This window comes from Camelus ferus, chromosome 13 (assembly GCF_009834535.1).
Source record: "Camelus ferus isolate YT-003-E chromosome 13, BCGSAC_Cfer_1.0, whole genome shotgun sequence".
Lineage (NCBI taxonomy): Eukaryota > Metazoa > Chordata > Mammalia > Artiodactyla > Camelidae > Camelus > Camelus ferus.
This window is the reverse complement of record NC_045708.1, coordinates 56,853,188-56,877,723: the sequence shown is the minus strand read 5'-3', so window position 1 is coordinate 56,877,723 and position 24,536 is coordinate 56,853,188. Positions and strand designations below refer to the sequence as shown.

The 24,536-nt window shown below is 41.2% G+C and overlaps 1 protein-coding gene across 19 annotated transcripts in view; it reads right to left on the bottom strand.

Annotated features, from left to right (window-relative positions):
- ST6GALNAC3 (ST6 N-acetylgalactosaminide alpha-2,6-sialyltransferase 3) overlaps positions 1-24,536 on the bottom strand; it is a 545,718-nt gene that overhangs the window by 358,656 nt on the left and 162,526 nt on the right. Inside the window, exon 2 of one of the 19 annotated variants that reach the window (XM_014561166.2) lies at positions 22,461-22,517. The exons of 17 other annotated variants lie outside the window; for them this stretch is intronic. In XM_014561166.2, the coding sequence (XP_014416652.1) occupies positions 22,461-22,469 (9 nt within the window). In that variant the 5' untranslated portion in view covers positions 22,470-22,517. Of the gene's footprint in view, positions 1-22,460; positions 23,149-24,536 lie in introns of those variants that run through there. One more of the 19 variants, XM_032494594.1, reaches the window with a different exon arrangement.

Below are 24,536 nucleotides of genomic sequence, written 5' to 3'. Positions count from 1 at the left end.
CCAAGGCTGAGTGGCATTGGATAAGTTACTTAACAACTCTATGCCTTAGTTTCTTCATCTGAAAATGGAGTTAATAACAGTATTCAGTATTCCCACCTCAAAGATTGTGGTAGCCATTAAATATGGCACACTTAGAAGAGTGTCGTTAGCTACACCATTGTTTGCAAAAGTGCAATCTCTTTTTATTATATTATAAAAAGTGCATATAATCAGAAACAGAGAAATTAGCAGATGCTCTTTATGTCGTATAATGTGGAAGAAGAACAGACTACACCCCAGGGGACTAACTGTTAACAATGCTTAAACTCCTTGAGCACCATCGGGTACATTTCTCGAATGAGTCATACAGCAGGCTGGCTTTTACACAGCCCGCAATTTGGGCTAGAGATGACAAAGTCACTCTTTAATTAACCTGCTGCTATCAGATGATACTAGATAAACTATTTATCTTCTAAACAGATGAGCACTCACACCTCCTAAAATGAATCCAAAATAATAACTGTTAGCTTAGGGGGGAGGAAGGCTTCTGTTTTAATGCGACCATATAACTCCATTTCTGATGGGATTTATGCACCATCCCACACTCTGCTGGTGTCAACAAATGGCAGAAAAATAATCTGCAACTGACAAAAAGCAAACTGGTAAATAACTTCCACTGCCCTTATTCTCTTAACTAAGCAAATTATCTCCATAATGATGCCAGACAGCAGCTATGAATGAATTTACAAACAGGCACGTGTTGTGATCATTTGTGCAAAATAAGGAAATACTTCAGCTAAAAACACTTTTCGCAATCAAGGACATGTAAGTGGCCTCTCCTCAAGGCTGGCACCATTTCCGAAAGTACCCATTGCCTATCGCTTCTTCTCTGGCCTTGAATAGTATAAAGGCCAAGCTTGTTCTGGTTTAATAACTTCTCTCTTTTCTTTCTTATTGATTTCTTCCTACAACCGTCTGCTGGCAAGATTAGAAGACCAGAATTCAGAGCAGATTGAAGCATATACACTTTTTAGTGTAAATCACTTCATTTCACTGGGGTTTCTTGTAGGGCATTTTAAATGGTGTGTATCTTACTGAGTCTTTTATAAACAACCCTATTTTCCAGAGATAATACAATTGAAAAGAAACTGTGTGACTTTCAATTAAGTGACAAGGTCTTCATGTTCCAATTGTCCCACTCTCCTGGTACATTCACAATCAAGGCAGCAGTCCTAGGGCTCAGGCTGGAGCACTTCCTGCCTCAACCCACTCTTGATTTTGCAATTGCCACCTGCTTTGGCTGAAGCACAGCCACAAGATAAGTGGCTTTATAGCAGCGGCTGTGGCATTTCTGGAGGAAGGGATAAGGCCAGTGCAGCTCATTCCACCCACAAAAAGGAGGAGTGAGGCCAAGGTCAAGGCCAAGGACTGGCACAAACCTCCCTCTTAGGGACTGCCATGTACCCAGGAGCACAGGAGAAAAGAAGGCCTGGCCATTCTTCTCTCTGCAGCTGGAGATAAGGGAGTGGCTGTGAGGACTGTAACTAACTCTTCAGACACATTTGCTCCTGGGATGCTGAAAAACATCACACTAAGGTGATGGCTGCCCCCTTCCAGCAGAATGCTCCCTGTGATAAAACTTTGTCTGTGTCTGTCTGTCTAGCTCAGTATGCCTGTCCTGGATCTCCATCTATTTAACTCTCCCTGCCTCTATGTCTCCATCAGGTTGTTTGTGAGTGTGTGTGCCTGCATGTACCTGCCTGTCTCTCCCTCCAGGCACATGTCCCTCTTCGTCTCCCTCTCTCCATCTCTGTCATTCACTCTGAGTGTATCTCCCTGTCTCTTTCTCTCTCTGTTCTGTCTGTCTGCCTCTGTGAGTCTCTGCCAGTCTGTCTAGGTGTCTCTTGTCGGTCAGGGCTGCACTATGACTTTCATGAGTCCAGTATTTTTGCCTCATGGGCTCTTCCCTCCATTAAAAAAAAAATTACAACAAAATTTATGATTGCATTGGTATTGAGGCAAATATAATCCAAGATGGATCCATAATTGTGCATTCATTATTATTATATTTAGTTTTTCTCCTGATTAAAAACGTTAAATATTTATGGACCCCCTAAAATTATCGTGGGCCTGAGGCAACGTGCCTTGCAGTCAGAGTCTCCCTCTATACACACACACACACACACACGCATACACACACCACATCCTTCCAACAGGGGACTGACCCTGCCCTCCCAGCCTAGAAAGTTGTAGGCAAGATCTAAGCTCTAAGCTTTGGGGCTAAAGTTATTTTGTTCCTGCACATCCTTTTACTTCTCACAGGTTGGGGGGGGGGGTAACACTTGTCTTTATTCTAGAATGTTAAGATTGAAGCTTCTGGTGAGATCTTCAGGATAGAAAAAAGCTAAAGTGGGTATGCCTGCCCACTTTAGTTCTAGGTTAGACGCAAGGCGTTCTCCACGCAGCCAGCTCTCATTCCCTAGACATCTGCCTTGGGGATGCAGCTGAAGCCCTGGCAGGACACAGATGCTCCTTTCCTTGCTTCGTTTCCTGCCTCTCTTACCGGGAGATCTGCATGGATGAAGGCAGCAGGACGTGTGACCATCCACCTCCCCATCCACAAACATGTACTGTGACCCACATCACACCGCCATCATCTCTCTGAAGATGCCTTGCCATCTCACACATAATAAAGCTTGAGTTGTCTTTTCAGAGAACTAGCAGAGCAATAAGACATGGTGTGGGTCAGGAGTAGCTGGATTTGATCACCTTAGCCTGTGAAGACTGAGAATAATCATTTGCCTCCAAACCTAACCATCATCCACACTCTGTCCCCAAGAGATAGTTTTCAGATTTTCTTTAACTTGTTTCTATAATAGTCCTAATTAAAAAGCCCCCCACCCCCAAATCCCTAAGCTTTTTGCTATCTCTCTGGGAAATAGAATAAAATGAAATTGATTTTCTTCTTTATCAGCAAAGATTATAAATTGAAGGCACAAATCCCAGGAAGCCAGCACACTAAATCTATCTTAATGCTACTAATTGGACCAAAAAAATGCCCTTTTTTGCTTGTTAAAGTTTTGAAAAACAACTAAATCCCACTTGTTCCAATCATACTTTCCTATCTATTTCCATTGGCCCCAGTAAAATAAAAAATAGGTCCAATGTGCTCTTTTAAAAAGATTTCTCACTTTTCAAAGGATCATTTGACCATCTCTGGCTCTGAACATTTTTTTGCCAGTTTTGCTTACAATCATGTCCTCTTCCTATCTGCCTTTATTTGCTAATGGATTTCCCTCTCCGAACCATTGGTGTTACCTCTACACACATTTACCTTTTAATTTCCTTCTGGTCTCAGAGACTTGTCAACAATTCACCTCATGTAAGACGAGAGGGAAAAAATTAAAATTATAAATCTAATAATGGTAATATTTCAGGAATAAATTTCTGTCCTTTCAATATCCTATGCATATCTAACTCAGTTCTCCAACACATCCACTGGTTTGAACCAGTCAGTAAATTTTCATCTTTCAACAAGCAAGGACACAAAAAAGGATGAATGACAAAGAGATCAGGTCCCTAATAACATATTCACAAGGGTTCCCTTTTGCATGTGTTATGTGAAGTCTGTAAGTTAGGCTCAACGTGTGAATTTCCAAGCAATCTGAATCCCAACATCTGAAGAAAAGATGCCACCTGGTTATTTATTAGCTAACTGTGATGACACTCAGAGAGGTTCCCCTTGGAGGACACAAACAAAAGAAACACAATGCAAATGCAAGGGCAGGTGTCTGTATTTCTACTTCTCCATCCTCCCCACCTTAGCATCATCAAAGAAACATAGAAACCATAGGAAGAAAGGAGCTTTATGCCCAGAAAAAAAAAAATCTGAGCATTTAAAATCATGGCAGGATGTGTAGAGTTAACATTTCAAACCCAAACTTAAGGTAGAAGATCAAAAAGGGAAAAACATGGAGAAGCATAGTTGAACCAACCAGGCCAGATTTTCTTTTTATTGTTGATTTCAGGAGCTATGGTACGTCCTGATCCGTTGAGCCTTCTCCCAAGTTGATGAAACAAAGGACACTGAATGGACCTCATGTTCCTGTTCACGCATATGCAACCCTTCAAATGAGCTCTACCCCAGACTGCCTGAATGCCTCTGAGTTTGTTTGAATATAAAGGCTCTATTATAACACACAAAAATAGATAGAAAAAAATTTTAATTACCATTAATTCTGTTGGTAAAGTAGTATATCAAAACTCAATGCAAGTTAGAAAAAGAAAATGGAGTTTCTTTGTTTCAAGGGAAAAAGCAAATCTTCAGTATTGTGTAACATAAGCAAATAGTAATACCATGGGAAAAAACAAAGCTACTACCTAGCTCAGTGGTCCTACTGCAGTGTCCTGGGGGCACTCTGGGCTACTGTGGAGGCTCAGGAGTCACTGAGGGGCAAGAGGGGAATTCATGGAAGGAAGGGCCATTTTTATCAGTTTCACACAGTGCGTCTTTCAGAAGATATTGTTGCAAGAATGATTCCAGTGCTTAAAAAAAGTTAGTTTGAAAATAAAGATAATTCAAGTGACTTTAAAAAAAATCACAATAAAGCTTTTCCCTAAGAAATAAGAATTTGTGCCATTTAAAAAGATTTTTTTTTCCAGATGTCATTGCAGCACTGTTGATAAAGCTAAAAACTGGAAATGACCTAAATATCCAATAATCAAATATTGGCATCTACTTATTATAGAGTTTTAGGGGTAATATTAAAAATGACAGTGACGTTTTAAACATTTTGACACATTCATGATATACTTGAAGGGTTTTGCACAGATAACAAAGATTAAGTATGGTATACTCTCATATTGTCTACATATTTATCATGTATAAAATTACATATAATACATAAAATATAAGTATACATACACATATGAATATGTATATGTGTTCATAAGCCTCTTGCCCTCTCCTCCGCTCCTTAAGTCCATCACAAACGCTCAGTATCACCAGGCTCTCAAAGCAGGACAAAAGGAAGGAAAGGAACTGAACAAATAAGCCGGGACTCCTTCAGCAGGCAGAAGGAGAGGAAAAAATGAGAAGTACATGTAATGGGATTTCTGTCTCCTCACAGAAGGTGATTATATATTATTTCTAATCACTTCAGCTGACTTGAGGGCATGGATTTTGGAATCAAAAAGACTTAGATGCGTCCTACCTTTTCCATTTCCCATGCATCCCACCTTCTCCATTAACCTTCTCCCCCCTTTTCCATTACTGTCTGAAGAAATGTCTGCTCCTCTGGTGTCATCAATTACACCAACACAGGCAAAAATGCTACCATAGCACCTGGCCCCTGGTAGGTGCTCAATATATAATCTCTTCCTCCTTTTCCTTCCTGTCAATTGTACCTAAAAATGTGTTAATAATCTTAATAACGAACATAGGCCACACGGATGTGCATTTTCTTTGAAAGCTCCTATGTAGGCAGTAAAATTGTGTAGCCCAGTGAGGTTTGGGGCCTTTCCAAGGACCAAACATTGGAAAATGAGAACAAGATGATGAAAAAACCCAAACCACAGCCAGTTTGTAGTCATTATCCTCTGGACCCAGCTCCCAAGTTCTGGTTGAACAGAAGGGTGTTGGCTGTTGGCCGGGCTTCACTTTCCAACGCTTTTCCCAGCGATCCTGGCCCCACTTGAAATCCCATCTGCGTGCCTTTGAAGGGGCGCGCACCCCGTGGACGAGGAGCGCGGGCGCACGGCCGCAGCAGCTGGCACAGGCTCTGCCCCGCAGGCAGGAGCAGGCGTCCCGGTCCGCAGGCTTCACAGACCGACGGCGGCCGGGGCTGCCATCCGAGGCCTCCCTCAGACCAGAACCAAACGAGCTTCATACATCCCTTTACTACATACAAACAGAAAATAAACTCCTAATTGTGCTTTTGTTTCATGGGCAACCGTTTGTTCCTAAGGCCTCTAAGGGAGAAAATGTGCAGACTCAAGAGAAAAATCCATACTGATTTCTAAGCAATATCTCACTATAATAATATTTTCAATTAAAAGGGAAAAAAGCTCACAACAAGCTGTCTTCACATAAGTAACAGTGGCTCTTCCAGTTACTATCCATGTGGCTCTGGGCAAGTTATTAAAACTGTCTGTGCTTTAACTTCCCTATCTGTAAAATGGGGTAATAACAGTAAGTACTCAAAGGGTTATTATGATATTAAAGAGTCAAATTTATAAAACACTGGGTGGGGAGGAGTAGAAGGCAATATTCCGTGAGCATCTGCTTTGTATCAGATAGTTTCACGGATTACCTCCTTTGTCTCCATGACCAACTATAAATGCATGCTCTGAATCTCATTTTACGGAAGAGTCACAAATAGAATAAAGTGACTTGCTAGCAAGTAACTGAGCTGGGATTTGAACAGAGGTTGATCTGAGTCCAAATCTTTGTACCACACCATGCACATAATATTAATAATGGTGATAACAGCTACCATTTATTTCATTCTCAATTCTATGCCCATTATTTCACTTCATTTTTACAAGAATCCTCTGTGATAGTACATAGGACCAGCCCTACCACTGCTCATGGTGCAACCAGCTTAATCTTCTGCCTCTGGTGGCATCAATAAGGGACATGCCAAAGGAGGATCACAGTCCTCACCTTGGTCGAAACAGTTACAGATTTAGCTCTCAAAGTGGCATGCTAGGTATTCATTTATTAAACATAATAAATGCTGAAAGAACCATACAAAAAACATAATTCATGCATGCAAACTGGAAAGGATGCAGTAGTTCTAAGATGAAAAGAGACATTTGAGAGCAGCAGTCTCCAGTATTTCTTTCTGCCATTACCAACATATTTTTAAGAGCATATCCTCAATTTACTTACACAAAAGCTAGACATAGACAACTGATGAAATAAATGCAAATAGGACTTCTGAAATTTTTTCCAACTTTCTACTTTGGCATCACTGACTTTGAACATAACAAATGTTAGAGGGGAGGAAAGAGGAGGCAAAGGAGAGAAAAGGAAAGAGAAAGAAAAGTAGGCAGGAGGGAAGCAATGGAAAAGAGAATGACCGAGGAAAGAAGAAGGGGTCAGGGAGAGGCAAGACAGAGGGAGAGGAGGGGAAACAGAAGCAATGCTTAGTGGGCTCCTGCTCGCTCAACAAGCCTTTACATAGGAAAGCATTTAAAACTCCACCAGTCAAATAACCTGTATCTCTACCTGTTTCTGAAACTGCATCTATAAAGAGGATCTCTATTCAGTTTTGGAAACTTTCAATCTAGTTCTTCTTATCTCATTTTTGGATTCTGAGGCAACATAAATGAGGAGACCCAGGAGTGGCCTCTGAGGTCGGCAGGCATGGTGCAGTAGTCCCAACTGTGCTCCGGCTCTAAAAATCAGCGAGACCCCCTGAGGCCATAGGCACCACGCGGACTCCACTTCTGCCTTGGACAGCTGGACAGCTGCTGGCCGACAGTCCTCTGGGCACCACAGCTGAACCCTGCACTCCCAAGTGCTGTGCTCCTCTGTTGTGCCCACTACCTGCCTCTGACAAGCCATCAAGAACATTAGTCATCTCTTCCCTACAAAAGCCTCCTTCCTTCCTTCCTGTTTCTTCTGTTACAACCTCCCCCGAAAGCTCCGGGGGCCTGCTGGCTAGTGCAGGTTGATTGATAACAACTGTATCTTCCAGCAGAAGATTCCACCCATGAGGATCATAGATGGCCAGATGACTTGCGGTAATTTTCCCACCAAAGAACACTGGGCTCACGCATCCGTGTTCAGCAGAGAATCCTTCCCAGTTGAATCCACAGAGGAGACTTTTCACAGCCATAAGCTTTTACTTGAGTTGTTATCGAACTTTTCCATCACTGACTGTTTAAGAAAATATTAAAAGGCTCCACACAGACTTCTGCTTTACATTTCAGTTCCCCAGCCTGGCTGTGTGCGTAGACATGCAGTCTGAGGGAAGCATGCTGGTGATGTCTGCTATCTGCTTCCTCAGGTATACAAAAACTCTTCCCTGGGGGCCAGTTGGCCTCCTCAGCCAGCAATAGTGACAAGAGGAGTGGGACAGAGCGTAATCACACCTCTGCTAACTTTAGGGGTGGAGGGGTGGAATGTCACATAATTGGGCTGTAGAATGAATTATTCATTCTGGTCATTGTACTCTGTGCTTGAAAAATTCCGAACATTCTTTTTGCCTGAGGGAAAGCACAGTATGATGAATAAAACCAGTTTGGAGTGAAACTCACTTATTTTAAATCCTAGCTTTGCCAGAAACACATTAGCTGTGTGACTTCGAGCAAGTTACTTGGCTTCTCTAAATCTTGGTTTCCTCATTTTTGAAACAGGAGAAATAAAACCTACCCTGAAAAGTGAGGTTTAGTAAGATCATGTAAGTGTGGCATGCAAATTTACTAAAATTACTTTTAAATTATATTGTTATCCCTTTATTTTTTATTCTTTGTTCCTTCTTTCAGACAAGGTCAGCTCTATCATACTTTGCCTCAGGGATTTGGGTTCATCAAAAAGTAGAGGTGATTAGATATCAAAGGCCCTTCTTGTCTTATGTAAACATTAAAGTTCATTGAAAAAAAAGTCCAGCAATAGTTAGAAAATGTTATGTTGAAAGATAAGCAACTAAAGACACAAAGACCTAAATTGGTAAGGATACGGATAGATAGAGCTATAGATAAAAACACCCAATGCTATAAAATTATAACTCCCTGAAATCTATAACTTTAACATAATTCAATTAAAATATTAGAAATGTCTGAGCCAACTATAAAATATATGCAGAAGAGCAAAAGGCCAAGAATAGCCTAGATATTCCTAAAGAACAAGGTCCAGAGGGTGGGGAGGTGGGAAAAGACTTGCCTAATCAGACTTAAAGCTTATTATAAAGGTATAAAAGCCCATGACATTATGGTACTGACACAAATAGAGACACAGACGATGGCACACAACAGCCCAGAAATGAATCCACACATACATGGAAATTTGGTAGATAACAGAGATGTCATTGCAGATCACTGGGTAAAGATAAATGATGCAAGATAATTAATGTAATAGTCATATTCAAAAAAGAAATGGAAAAATGTCCTTTTCTCATGCCAAGTCAATTAAAGACGTGTGTGTGTAATGAAGTTGAATTAAGAAACAGTTTTTATAAGACACCAAACTATAAACCATAAGGAACAGTTTGACATATTTAACTATCAAATTTTGTAATTTATTAAAAGACATTATTTAAAAAAATAAAAAAGTGAGACTATAAACCACATATTGGGAGAAGATACTGCAATGTAAATAACTGACACGATTTATAGGCAAAATATGTAAGAACTTCTACACATCAATTTAGAAGAGAAAAACAACCCAACAGCAAAATGGGTAATGAACAGATATCACACAAAAATGGAAATAAAAAATACAAACGACCAAATGAAAATCTTCTCAACATAATTAATTTGTCAAAAAAGCAAATACAATTTTCACAGGCCAATCTGGCAACTATTCAAAATTCTGACAAAACCAAGTGTTGCAAGAATATGTGAAACAACAGGATTTCTAATATTCTATGTGTATTGAAAATAGTTTTATTCCATTTTGGAAAATAATTTTGCATTATCTAGTAACATTAAAAATTGTGCCTGATTTCACTCAGCAATGTCATTCTTAACTATATATGTACATTTTGGGAATGCCTTCCATGCAGGGACCAGAATGCACAAGAGAGATGCTTGGTAGCATTATTCATGATAATCTCAAACTGAAACCAAAAAAAGATCTATCAACTGTAGACAGATGAATGAACTGTGGTTTAATTACACAATGGAATGCTGTATCACAGTGAAAATGACCATCAACATAAACAAATCTCATAAATCATGTGGAATGAAAAAAGCAAGTCACCAAAGAATATACACAGGGGATATCATTAATATAAAATTCAAAGTCACACAACACTAAACAATATATTGTTTAGAAATATATACATATGGAATAGAAGTATATAGGAAAGCAAGCTATTAGCCATTACCAAGAAACCTTACCTCTGGAATGTAGGAGGCACTGCTAGAGAGGACTAGAAGGGACCTCCAACAGAACTGGTCATACTGTATTTCTTAAGCTGAGTGAGAGCTCCATGGGTTTGCATGATATTTTTCTTCATATATCTTTCGTGTTATATATATAAAGTATTTTAAGATAATTTTAATGGACTCGTGGGATCCAATGAAGACCAATTAAGATGTTAGGAGAGGGTTGATAGGAGTTACTATGAGAGGAGGATTCCTCATATACTGAAAAGCTACCCAAAGCCAACTGTCTCTCCTTCTGGAAGATGTGGTGTGCAAATATGAAGCCTGGAATCACTTTAGCCATTCCGCCACCATCCCTAGGCATCACAACAAAGGAACAGATCTTAGTCTCAACTGCATATCACAGTCAACACAATATAGAAGAATGAAACTGCTACCATGATGATACTCTTAAACTGCTGAATCAAACCAGTCCTGAAGCTAGCACTACCAGTGGACTATCCAGATATATGTCAGTAAATCCCCTTGTTGTTTAAAATATATAAATACTGGGGGGGATAATTTTATTAAATACTAAGAAACCATCAATTAAGGAAAAAAAAACAGGAGAAACTAATGATGGGTTAAGAATATCTACTTACTCAAGAAAAGGGAGGAAAAAATATTTGAGGGTAAAGGGAGTTTGGAGGGGAAAAATAGATCTCTGCCTTCATCTCTAGCAGTGGAGACTCACTCAAGTATTATCCAGGAAAGACCTCAAGATGGTTATTAGGCACTGTCTGGGACAAGAGACAACTGGTCAAGTGTAGACAAATGAGCAGTGATCAGAACTTTGGCACAGCACGAACAGGTAGGGAGAGAGCACCAAGAAAGGCTGAGATTATGCTTCCTGCCACCTGGAGAGATGGAGCTTTAAAATCAGAATTTAATACTTCAAAAAGTAAAAGTGCTATTTCTTGCATATCTGAGTTTGTAGACCAATACTTGAATCTGCTGCACCAGCAAAGCCCCAACATAAAGTCTTCCAAAGTCAGCTTTAGAAAACACTACCCTGCCCTGAAGAAAGATTTCGTATTCTTTCAGGTTTAGGAAATGTTGTATGCTAAACCTGTTCATATTGATTCAATGCAATATGCACCTCAGAATATTAAAGCCCTGCAATGAATCTTTCTCTAAATGCATTTGAGCAATGAACTTTCCTAGAGGGGCATCTATCACAAGCCGAGACACTATAAGTGCACTAAACGCATTTTGGAAAACACCGTCTCCATATGGCACAGGAGGTCAGCTTCTCTGTCTGCAAGGATGCAATACCATCATCCTCTTGCTCAGTATACAAAGCAGAACTCTGGACTCCACTTACTGCAGTCTCGGAGAGTGACATTCTTACATCTCCTGTGAAGCAGTGGCCTTCCACAGGTCTGAACTCACCACAAGATGAAGTTCAACACTCCCCAAATTTGAGTGCTTCTGTTGGTGAATGTCTCTACCAGTAATTGTTGAATCACACAAATTTGTCATTAAAAACAGTAAGAGAGCATCTTGGAAAAGCATCCCCTTTCCATGTCCCTCTCCTTAAAATGCTTATGCTTGCATTTAGTGTTCCTTCAGAGACTAGAAATCAGACAAAGAGGGCTGGGGCTAGCATTTTTAAAATGTCAGAGTAATATTCAAACTTATTAAGTTCTGACTATAGGACTGCTGACAACCGTTTATTGACTAAAGACGTGTGGGTCGCAGAAACAGCTTTAACTCATATTCCACTGGAGGTTCCTGAATTGCTTGCTTGTGGATTCCCGATGTGGAATGACGAGTAATGGGAGAAGAGGACGATCAGAGACAGGGCTGAGCGAAGTGGCATGCCTGAGCTCCTGGTGGTTGGGAGAGCTGGGGGAAAACTCCTGAAAGACTGCCCCATGCTTGCTCCAGGATGCTGAGTGGTTAACAGACTCACAGAGGCAAGTTCACAGCTGGGTCCCCCAGCTTCACTTTGCACAGCAGGTATGTTTTTAAAAGGCTGTGGATAAATTAGAATCTTCACAAAAATTTTAAAAAATTAATATGAGTTTGAATAGGTTCAAGGTCTAGTATTACGTTGAAGAATCAGGATCAAACTTGCTTATACATAAAATGTTTATGTACCCACAAGTATAAACACATACAATCTATACATAGTCTGAAGGAGTTTTTCATTATTGGTGGATGACAGCTAAGTAAAATTCCCTCTAACTATGAATACATTTTACAAAGATTAAAAAGGAATATACTAAAATATTAACTGTGTCTGACTTTGGATGTCATGATTATGGCTGGTCTTTTTCTTCCTTTTAGTTTTATGTTCCAAAGTTTCTGTGATAAATGAGACTCTCACCTCTGAGTCACATAACATGTTCCCACTGAATGAAGCAGTGAGGTGCCACTGGCTTTGGAAACGGCCAGAGATATTGAACAGCAGGCCTCTGCAGTACACAAAGCACAGGAGAAGCATGGGGGCTATGTGTGTGGAGAGTTAAAACTTCCAAGAATATCATTCCACCATGGTATAGCAAACTTTACACATCCTGCATGGATATTTAGATTGTTTTCAGTCATTTCCTATTATAAATAAGGCTGTGATACAAAACTTCTCTCAAATTTTAACTCTTTTTTTTAAGGATAAAGTTCCAAAAGTAAGATTAATGGATCAATGAATATTAACATCTTAAGGCTCTCAATGCATGTTGCCTATTGCTTTCCAGATTGATACACCAGGAAATACTTATACCAGGAATCTACAAACAGGTCTAGCTTAATTTCCTAGCTTTAAGTATTAAAATTTGTATTTAACCTTTACCAACTTGACAAATAGAAAATGGTATCAAAGAAGTTTTCATCTTCTTTGAGTACTAGGAAAGTTATCCCTTTTCCTGTAAATTTATTTGCCATTTATGTTTCCTCTTCAGTGAATTGTGAATTCTTCCTCTCAACTCAATTATCTATTGATGTTTGGGTTTTTTTTCCCTTCAAGATATATATAAATTTTTTATATTAAGGTTATTAATCTTTTGTCAAATATGTATTATGAATATTTTTCTGGTTGGGTTTTAACTTTTATATAATAAATGCTGTTTTTCCTATTTTTCTTTGCTTTTAAACATTCAAAATCCTTCTTTATTCACAGAGCAAATCAATATTCACTAAATTTCCATAGAGTATTTTATGATTTTTTTCATTTATATTCTAATCCATGGAGATTTTTGTGTCTGTCAGTGATGTGAGATGAAAATACAACTTGATGTTTCCCCAGATATCTAATTTTCTCGACATTCTTTTCCTGACAATAACTTCTTTATGAAGTATATTAAATTATTCCATATACCAGAATGTATTTCTTTTATAATAGAAAAAAAGGCTATAATTTTTTAAGGTTGTAAATGCAACAGACGTCTCATCATGGAAAGGACTACAAGTGAACCTTTGAACATTTTTTTAAATGGCCTTTCCTCTCCCCGCACCTACCTCTTTTATCTGCTATGTCAATACCGATCCATCCACCAAGCTGCCCAAAGAAAAGTATAGCCTCTGTTCTCTTTCTATATAGGCTCTCTCTGTTATTCTGTACCTCACTGCAGTGTCCACCAAACTAGTGAGGACGCTGGGTTACCGCTATCCTCCCAACGCTCACAATCCCTAAGGCTCACGCATCGGTCAGTCAGCCCCCAGGGAGTTCTGTGGGGAGGCTGGGACAGGGAAGGGCTTGCAAGTTTCAGAAGATGACACTTGATGAGAGAGATGAAGGGGATAGTTAAATGAGAACATCATGCTGCCTTAGTGAAAAAAAAAAGAGCATTTTACTCCACTGGTGCTCACTCAGAGACATTAAGGTGGAAAAGCCATTCATGGTTCAAGTACAGATGCAGTAAAAGGACGCTGGACTCAAAATAAAAAAGCCCGAGGCTCCAATCCCGATTCTGCCTCTAATGACGTTGGACAAGTCAATGAACTTTCTGGGACCTTGGATTGCTTATCTGTAAAATGAAAAGATATAGTTTAGAAGTTCACAGGCCAACTGTGCAAATACATTTAGTTTGGTTCACATGGTGTTCTAACTTCTTGTAATGTAACAGGGCATAGCATTCCATTTCTAAAAGCCCCTACTGTCATGCAGCTAGCTTCAATCACTTTGGTTCCCTACCTGCCCTCAGAAGAGGTCTAAATAATCCCTAAGTCCCTCCCAACTTTATAAAGCCATTGGATATCCATGTTAACTGCACTTCCAAATAGCCTGGTATCTGACCACTCCTCACTCCTCCAGGCTTTGTTTTCCACATAGAATTGTCCCCTCCTCACATATATATTGTGTTGTAGATTTTGTTTTGTTTTTTCCTGTTTGGTCCCACCAGAGCATAAGATCACTGCAGACAGGCCTTGGGGTCTGCTTTGTTTAGTGGTTGCTTACAGCTCCAGCTCCTGGAACAGAGCCTGGCACAGAGGCGGTCCTCAATAAATTAATATGAATAATTATAAATTTATGAATAATTTCTCCCTCCTAGAATAAGTTCTTCTGGTTCCAAGAAGTAACACCAGTTAAGTGTCATTTCAGAATGGGGCTAGAATCCTCTCTCCTAACCTCTCTTGTTACAGCAAACCACTTCCCACCCACTCCATAGCTTGCAAAGTTCTCAGCGAGTAAGTCATGCGCCAAATCAACAAGAGCTGGGGAAACTCTTCTGTAATAAGCAGGCCGGTCCTTGACGTACCATGTCCCCACAGACACATGAGTTCAAACAGGAGAGAGGCTTCTTTTCTACAGCCATCAAGTAAAGAATCAACACGAGGATCAATTCATAAAACAAACAAGGCAGCCAGTCCCCCAAAGCAGGCTGGGCAATGCTCATAGGAAACAGGTCAAAATTAACATGGTATCATCCATGTTCTTTGAGCCCATCATCCCTCGGGGCCACCTCCAGGTCTATTGGCTGAATTCAAACGTGCTGACAAGAAGATCTTTTGTTTCTCAAGAATACATTCTCTTTCCAAAATTAGAAAAGGTCAACCCCCCTCTCCCCACAACCAAAACCTGAACTGCTTGCCACAGCTTTTGGATAAATCTCTTCCGCACATGAATTGAATGAGGACGTGCTCCCCTCATGGAGGTGACCCCTCTCACTAAGAACGGGTCCTGGAGCTCCTGGCTGCTCCCCTCCTCCCCTCCCTCCCTGCACCTTCCATCAGCTGAGGGCGCAGTTTAAGTCCGATCACAGACTTCTCAATTTCACAGACTAACACAACTTAGAAGTAGAGATGGGAGGGACCATTCTAAGGTTGCCATCTTTTCATTGTGTCCAGCAAAAGGCACTCTTTTTTAAAAGACCTTCTTAGCAGGGTATTCTGACACACTCATGGGAAATCATAGGTAGATAATCTCAAAATAAGTTTAACAACTTCAACTTTATGAAATATTGGTCTTTTCTCACAGGATGAGCTATAAGTCAGAGAAATTTTCTCAGGAGCCAGCATGTGGGGAGCATTGCTGTAAATGCCCCTGAATCCCTCATCAAGAATGATAAGACCTCAGCGTGATTCTGACACTGGGGAACATGGCTATGACTAACCTAATGCCTCACTGGGTTTCAGGCACACACACGTTTGGGGTCCCCTCTAAGTCACAGTGCTCTAGAGCAGTTAGAGTCTGGGAGAGAAGACAGGCTTCATTAGCAAGGGCCAGGATTTTGTAGGGTATATTCATAGGATGTGACGGTCCATGGTCTTTACAGAACTAAGCAATTAGCTTTCCTTTTTCTGTTCCTTTCAGAATCCTTCAACAGCTTTTGCTGATCAGCAAACAGCACTTGGCAAGTGACCAAATATGCACAGCCTTATACTAAGGAAGCCACGGTAGGACAGGCAACCCTATTACAACTGGGTAGCTACCAAATAAAACTTCAAAGCAGGCAGGGCAAACCAGTGGTGCACTATGGCAGCCAGGTATTGGGGTGGCAGTTGGGAGGCACCTAGGACACATATTGATTGCTTAAAAATTGTGGAAAATCGTGGAGTTTACCTAAGACTTGGGATTTCTGACTTCTCTTAAAAAAGCTAAAAATTTGGCAAGAATGAGTCCTCCTTCCAGTGTGGCCATCAGTGCCCGGTGCTGTGCAGAGACAGGCCATGGCCTCTTCCCTGGGCTGAGTCATTTCACTGCCGGCGTGGAGGCTGCAAGCATCTGTGTTGACCTCTAGCTTAGTGTATGGGAGGTTATGAGGTTATTTATACTCTTCCTAATCCCTGAAAGGACTGAAATAGGCTTGGAAGAGACAGACAACAAGGAGAGAGGGGAGGGAGGAGAAGAAAGCACATGATGAAGCCTGGAATAGGGCCATGACCCAGTGTCCACCGCACAATTCTATCCACTTAGCTGGAGATGGGCTGCAAATCTGGCTCCTGACTTCTTCATAGCTGACCATAGCTTAGAGTCTGAGGCCAAAACAAAGTCAAAACTTCTCCCTTTAGTGAAATACAGTCTTTCTATACTAGTGATAGTAAGTCCCATGAAACTCTTAAATATAAAACAGTAATACAAGGCTACACAAAGTGCCAAAATGTGTGGTATTGGTGACAGAGTGACCTGACAAAGGAGCCCTGGGTGAGGCCTGGGGAGACGGGTACATTGCAATTAGGCAGAGTGCACTGCATCACGGGCTGTGCAAAGGAAAACAACAATCGCGTCAAGATGACAGGGACAAGGCGATGTCAGTTTCATTCAGCCGACAGGTACTGCCTGTCATTTCCAGCATTTCTGCTTTCTTCCTGAAGTATTTTATTTGAGTTGTTGTGAAACTACAGGAGACACGAAGCTAGGTAAAAATGCAATGCCTCTTGGAGATCAGTGCAGAAATACCTCAGCGCTGAGACCTGGAGACCCAGTTTCTCTCTCTCTTCAAATCAAGATTCCCCCATGGGTGGCTTTGCTGACTAATTGGGTGTGGGATCTGAAGGAAAGGCTGAGGGCTACCAGGTGGAGCTCAGGAAGGAAAAGGTCCACACACAGCACCAGCCCCCGACCGGTGTCTCTGGCATCTCAGCACAATGTGTTGCTTTTGCTTTCTCTCGCTCTTAAATCTGCATCAAGCATCAAGACAAATTCTGGCAACTCCTCGACAATCTCACCTCTATTTCTGCATGTTGCTGATGCAGAGTTTTGTGTGGCCTGAGTGAAATTAATGGCAAACCCATTTGGCAAAGCAAAACAAATCTTGAATTAACAAACAGCACCACTACCACTTCTCGGTTTATTAGTGGAGAAAGATATATTTCACGCATTTTCTTCAGTTCAATATCTTATCTGTATCAAAATGGGGAACAAAGAGCTCATCACATCAATAATGGAATTTCAAGCAGCCGTGGGGACTGGACTACAATTTTCTTTTCTACATAAATGGAGATCTGTGAGTTCTACAGGGAATGGACTCCATCCAGATGAATCAATTAAAAAATTAAACAGCATTTTGGTCGCTGAGTCAGATGGACATGAGAACATTGCGTACTTCCTCCCCTCCTCTCTATCCTGCAGAAGGTAGAAAGTTGAAATCTTTTTTCATGAGATATTGACTACATCCTCATATCAAAGCAGCCACAGTCATCACAGAGTCTGCCAGTAATTCTGTGAGAAACCCTATCTGGGGAGGATTTACAGAATATTGGCTGCTTTCGATTCACAAAGAGCTGATTTTAAAGCCAGGGTCTCAGTTGCCATGAATTCGTTTCATTTGCATATCACATACAGTCAGAGCAAAGTCATTTCTTGGGCCTCTGACCGCTAGCAATTTTACAGGGGTGATAATTAAGATAATAGTCTACTTTCTTCAGAAAGGATGTACTTTTTTCAAATCTGAGAATTAGGAAGATAAGATTCATATTCAGCCTCAGGACTGACATATTTTTCCTTCAGAATCTTTACCTCGTTTTCAGCAGGGCCCTGAAGTGGTAAAAGTTCAGAGAGGGGACTGCAGGTGCTCTTCTCCGGCACAGAGAAGGAAAGAGGGAAACAGTTCTGCCTCGTCTGCCTTTGGACTGCAGCGGGACAGAGCCTGGGCAGGGTGGGGAGGGAGGCGACAGAGCAGGCAACCTAGCAAGAACACAAGTGAAACAGATGAGTGACCAAGTCCAAGAGAGGTCAGCTCAAGCTGGAAGGAGGAGGCAGGGGATTGTTCCATGGGTCCATCAAGCAAAAGGTCATGATCAAGAGGTCAGGTCTTGAGGATTCATACTGGGGAAGGTGACTGGGGACAAGGGCTCACGGTGTAGGAAAAAGATCTCAATACAGGCACTGTCTACTGCTGCCCCACAGCAGTCCTGGGCTGGAAGGAGAGTTGGAATTCTTGAGAAAGACACAGGACTTGGCCAAGGTTGGGAAGCTGCCTGGAGCAGAGGCGGTTTAGCTGGTGGTGCTGGCTCCCAGCCCAGCTCTCTGACCATTCACCATGCTGGCTCTCAAGGAGAACTGAGCATGACACAGGTCTCCGTGGGACACAACTCAAAGAAAATGCTTCCCTGGACCACTTGTGACTGGTCCCACAGAGCAGCTGAGCCTGAGACTGAAGGCGGCCACAGAGCTAGCATGTGGCCAAAGAGGCAAATGAGATGAGAGGACAGTTGGTACCCAACATGCCGACATGCCGGACTGTTTCTGCCCCAAGTGGAAGAAAAGGGAGTGCAGTTAGTGGCCAGTATACGCGCCGCGGGGGGTGGCAGCAGGAAGCTCAGATGGGTGGCTGGAATCATGACAGAGCAGGGAGATGAGAACGAGAGTTGGCTCCCACTGAGCCAGCTGTTACACAGGACATCAAAGCAACCGCTGCTCTTTCATTTCTAGAGAGCAAGTCTTGTCCTCCAGGCTTTAGGGGGCCTTGAGTTCATAGGCTGGAGGTCACATCTGCTGCCCCTGGAGCCTGGCTCCACTGCTGATGGAGAACAAGTAAATCTGGTCTTAGCCAGGAAAGCAGGGTCTGGTCCCAAGCAGAGGTTCACAGTTCTACTTCCTCTGAAACAACTTCCTTTGAGATCCAGTATCTTTCTGGAGTGAGAACAGGAGTCCTGGCAAGTGGGGAATTGAATCTACAGACCTACTTGAGGGAGTCATTGCGATGCTGAGGAAGAGATGTCCTGGGAAGTGGAGCCCTGGGCGCCCAGGAAAAGGAAACCATTTAGTTCTCTGCCTCCATGCCTGCCTTGTCTCTCACTGGGTTCCCTGCAGCTGGGACAGGGTTTGCTCAATAGCATATGGTGAACAAATAAACAAATCCCACAACATCCAATTTTCTGCTGCTAGCTATTTGCAGTTGGTGAAGTGAGCCCTGAAAGTTACAATTTCTTTCCCTGAAAAGTTGAGGGAACTTGATCATAACCCAGAAAAGTTTGAAGAGCTCGTTATACAGCCCATTTGCTTAGAACCTCAAGCACAATTTTCCTAACTATGGTTCTCAGACCATCTACCTGTGAAACTGCAGGCTCCTGGGCCCTAACTAGACCTACTGTCCCCAGATCCTTGGAGGAGGATGGCTGTGAGCACAAGAAAAAGGAAACACTTTCATAAATACTGCAGGTGATACTCAGGCATTCAATGATTTGAGAAACGCTGAAACTTACACTTATTGAGAAATATTCTATTCTAGGTCCCAACCTTGAGACTTCATATACACTTTCATCTAACCCTTATAATTACGCTATAAGGCAAGCATTATCCTCCTCATTTTATACAGACAAGGAAACTGACTTGAACAAGGCCATTCAGGAAGTAAATCTCTGGTCCAGGATCTGTCCCAGGTCTGCCTAAATCCAAAATCCCCATGTTTATACCCAGGAATGAATTCAATGAACATCAGCCATAGAACCAATAAGTAGAATGTTCTGTGTCTTATTTTCACTCTTATTTCACTTTAACTTTGATGAAAGTATACACTTGTGGTGAAGAACTCGCATAAAATGTGGCTGCACTTGTGGACACTTATGTTTTCACAGCCTACCAATGCGAGGAGGAGTAGAGACAAGAAAAACATAGAGAAGAAGGAAAAATAACAACATGGATGAGCAACGCAATATTTGTGCATTGAAGTGAACTGTTATAATTGAATTTCATGGTCTTGATTATAAATGGTTAGCAATGCTATTGCTATTGCATTATCCCATAACATGCTTAGACCACAATACTGTGCAAGCATCACCATCCCACATAACTATCATGACCTGCCTGCAGGTAACCTTGACGGCCAATGCAATCGTAATTGGTGTCCAAAAATTGGATTGTGCCAAACAAAAAAACATGACACACTGAAACCTGATGTGTCAATTTTTAACTGAGCTTACTCTAGCCAAAATGGCTTTCCTTCTTTCTTCAAAGCAGTTGCCACAGTCAAATATCACCTATATAAACATTCCTGGAGCAAAATGGCATTGAGTTGTATCTTCTGCATGCTGTAGATGGCCTCCTGATGTTCCTGAGTTAACTGGCCTCATATAATGAGAAATAGGTCATTTATGTTTTGTATTCCAGAGTTATAAAGGCCACTCCTTAAAAGTAACACACATGGAAAACATTCTCTAAGTAACATAATCTGGTAGACAAAACATTTAGAGTTATAGTCAAGAGTCTTGGGGTATGGTTTCATCAGAAATCAGTTTGGTGGTTTTAGGGCCAAAACTGGATTCCCTATCTTGTTTTAATCACCTGACACAATATCCACTGCTACTATTTCTGATGAGTTGAATGAGAATCTATTAACCCAATTAATGTGAAATAGCTTTGAACACCTAAGTTCTTATTCTAACGTGACGAATAAGGATCACATCCGAACAAGATGAGGTTTTGGTGTGGATTTCAGAAGCTCCTGGCACTCGTCCCCATCTCCTCCTAAGCCACTCCACAATAAACTATTCCATACACCATCTTGAAGGATGGATTTAAGTAAGTGATTCCTGCAGAGTAGTTTGAGCAACTCACAGAAACAGACATTTGAAGCACAAATTATTATTTTTATAGAAGATATTACAAGAGCAGGGCAGCAGTTACTACAATTACCATTCAGTGAAGAATCTCCTTAAGTGCATATGGCAGACGTGCTTAGTGAACCGAAATATTTCTATGGGTCTTAGAGGTTTAAACTAATAACACCTATCTAGTTACTGAAGATAATTTGATGGCTATAATATATATAGATAGATAGGCTCATTATAACAAATGAATTCACTGCAGTATGAAGAAAAATTGAAGCTACTACTATTATGCTGATGTGGCTGCCTAGAGCTAACCCCAACTCCCTCCAGACACATCCTCTGCTGGTTCGAATAGAATTTCAGACTAGTACTTAAGTTAGTTTCCTCATCTGTAAAATGAGGGGGACAGAGATAATTTTTGTGGTTCCTTCCAGCTTCATGAGTATGGAATGGTTTCTGTATGTTGTACAAAATAACAATGGTATCATAATGGTAAGCCATTGCAAGAGCTAATCAACAGATAAGAGAGCACTTCCCAGGCCCACAAGAAGGGTATCCCTGACTTTGGCTTAATGAGTACTGCTAACACATCAGCAGAAAGAAAATGTCAATTGCCAGGGATAAGCATTAGAGAAACATGATGTTCACAGGGGCAAAACATGTTTAACCAGCAGTGTCCAAACGAAGGAGACACTGGAGCTGAGAAAACTAAACCAATTCCATTACCAAAAAGTAACTGCTACTGTGAGGCTGGAATATTTTGTTACTTTCCCAGAGCTTCAGGATTCCAAGCCTAAATGATCTCCTTTCTTTGTTGACTCCATGTTCCTTGAGCTACCATCTGATCAAAAATACAGTTTCCCAGTAACCTCAGTAAGAGAATGGGGTAGAGGATAGAGGTGGTGAGGGAAGGCACAGAGAGCCCTTGATATAGGGATGTAAATTTTAATGCTCCTATTAAAAGGATACCATATGAAAGTTAATTCTGATTTACAGATCAGTCATGATAATATCCAGCATATAATATTTATCAAGCACTTGCTATGCCCTAAGCACCACTGTAAGCACTTTACACACATGGGCCCATTTAGTCAACATAGTATCTTACAAGGAAGATTCCATGCTAATTTGAGGAAACAAGCTGAGAGAGATTAAGTAACCCACCCAAGGCTACACAGTTAAAAATGGCAAATGACTGGAACCATAACCTCTATATTGTTCTTTCAATTTAGTTTTCATGAGGCAGAGACTGAACTGGGTGACCTGAAGATAATGATTTTCTATACTCATAAGATTGAAGATCAGGTCTGGAACACGGGTGGCTCAGCTAAGATGCTGTTTCTGAGATCCCTTGGCTGAGATACTTTTAGATAGGATCCTCACAGATATGGCCTTCAGATCACCACATAACTCTGGACACAGTGAGCCTCAGATAAAATAAAGTGCTTCCTCACCCAGGACATGAAAGACGTCACTCCGGGAGGTCAGGAAATACCACCGGTGAATATTCCCTAAAATTTTGAAAGAGAAAATAGGAGATGCTCAGGCATATCTTTCCGACCTGCAGGGACACATGACATCCTGAAGGATGATGAACCGAGCGCCCCCTCCCCACAATCCACCGCGGGATGAAGGTCTAATTACTCCCCGCTTCAAGTCCTACCACAAATGCTTTTCACATTTCTGATTTGTTTCTATTTCCACTAACATCTCTCTCATCCCAGATTTCCTTACTTCATGCCTAAGGATGCAACAGTGTCTTAGCTTCTGTCTTCCTTTCCAGCTTTTCCCACCTCTACCTCACCCTACACAAAGTAGCCAGACCAGTCTCTTGAATACTGTTTTCATCTTACCCCAGCTTAGTTGACACAGATTGATTACAAGTCAGTTGCTTAGATGATCCAAATATTAACATCAAAGAAGCAGCATCAAGGAAGACAAAGCAATACTCTCCTACATTAGCTCTCTGTAAATCCCTCTTTTAATACCATAAATATTATAGTGAATATTCCCATATCTTTATAAATACCAATTTCCATAAACACTGAGCCCAGTAATACACAGTTATAGCAACATGGCATGGAATTAGCATGTGGCTCTGATGCTGGGCAGAGCTGGTTCAGAGTTCTGGCCCCACCAGTCTGGGAAAATCTGACACATCTCAATGACTCCCGCTTTCCTCAAGAATAAGATGGGGATAATTAGGGTATATTCCTCATAAGATTGCTGTGTTGATTAGGGGATAGTTGGTAAATGGTCCTGGGCATATTTTTTGGCCTATGGTACATGTTCAGTAAATATTAGCTATCATCACATCATGATTATTACAGCATTGTGGCTTAGTGGTTAAGAGCGCAGACACTGGAGTCATAAACACATGGTTTGGGCAAATGAAAATTGTGAGTCAAGACCTCTATAAATCTCACCCTGTCCTCTTTCCATGTGGAAAACATTTCCTCGGTAAAACTATTTAAACCGCTGGAAGTTCTCCATCCCAGACACTCTTAAAATGTGGTTCAGCAATTGTTAGAATAAAGATATTGGAAAGAAGAGGCAAATATTGCCCAGAACAGTAGTAAGTTTGCAAACCTCTCTCATCGACAAATATTTATTGAGTCTCTGTTATGCACCACGCCCAAAGATGAATGGCATGGTCCAGTCGTGCCCTCAGAGAACTCATGTCCTAGTTCTAATTAGGGGACGTTTTGCTGGGTCCTGGCGACCTGGTTGCCCTTGTTGTGTAGCACCTGCTCCACACCCAGCTCTGTGCTAAGGCCTCTGCACACAGTATTCCATTGGTCCTCTCAGTTATTCTTTGAGAACAACAGCATTTCTCTAATTTTTCATGAAGAAACCGAGACTTAGAGAGGTTGGACGGCTTGTCCAAGGTCACACAGCAGGTGGGTGACAGGACCCGGATCCGGCTGACTCTGCACTTACGTGCCCACCACTGGGCTTGCACTTCCTGATTGTGCAGGCATCACCAATTTCCAATTTTTATCACATAGCTACTGAGATACAGACAACGGCAGCTTTCAGATGTAAAATTTATCTAATTGGCAAAAATCTGGAAGAATGTGAATGCCCAGCAATAAAAGAATGATTGAATAAATTGCAGTGTATCCAAACTATATCATGCAGCCATTAAGATATCTATTAACCTAGATGGATGTTCATGGTACTTTTTTAAAAAGTAGTTAAAAGAATCCCTTTTTTAAAAGGATCATTAAATGAAAAAGTGAACCCAAGGGGAATAAGAGATGAACATACTGAATTTAATCCGAATCTGTACCTAATTTTCTTTAGACCTATCCTAATTTCTCTGAAAACTGAAATACCCTTTTAGTAGAAACTGTACCCCCATGAAACATACATGAAGAGTATAGACAAGAGGTTAAGGACACAAGCTTTGTAAGCAGACAGATCCAGGTTCATGTATCACCTGGGACTTACTACCTGTGTGACCTTGAGCGCATTACTTACCTCTAAATCTCAGTTATCTCAGCTACAAAATGAGGATAATAACATTG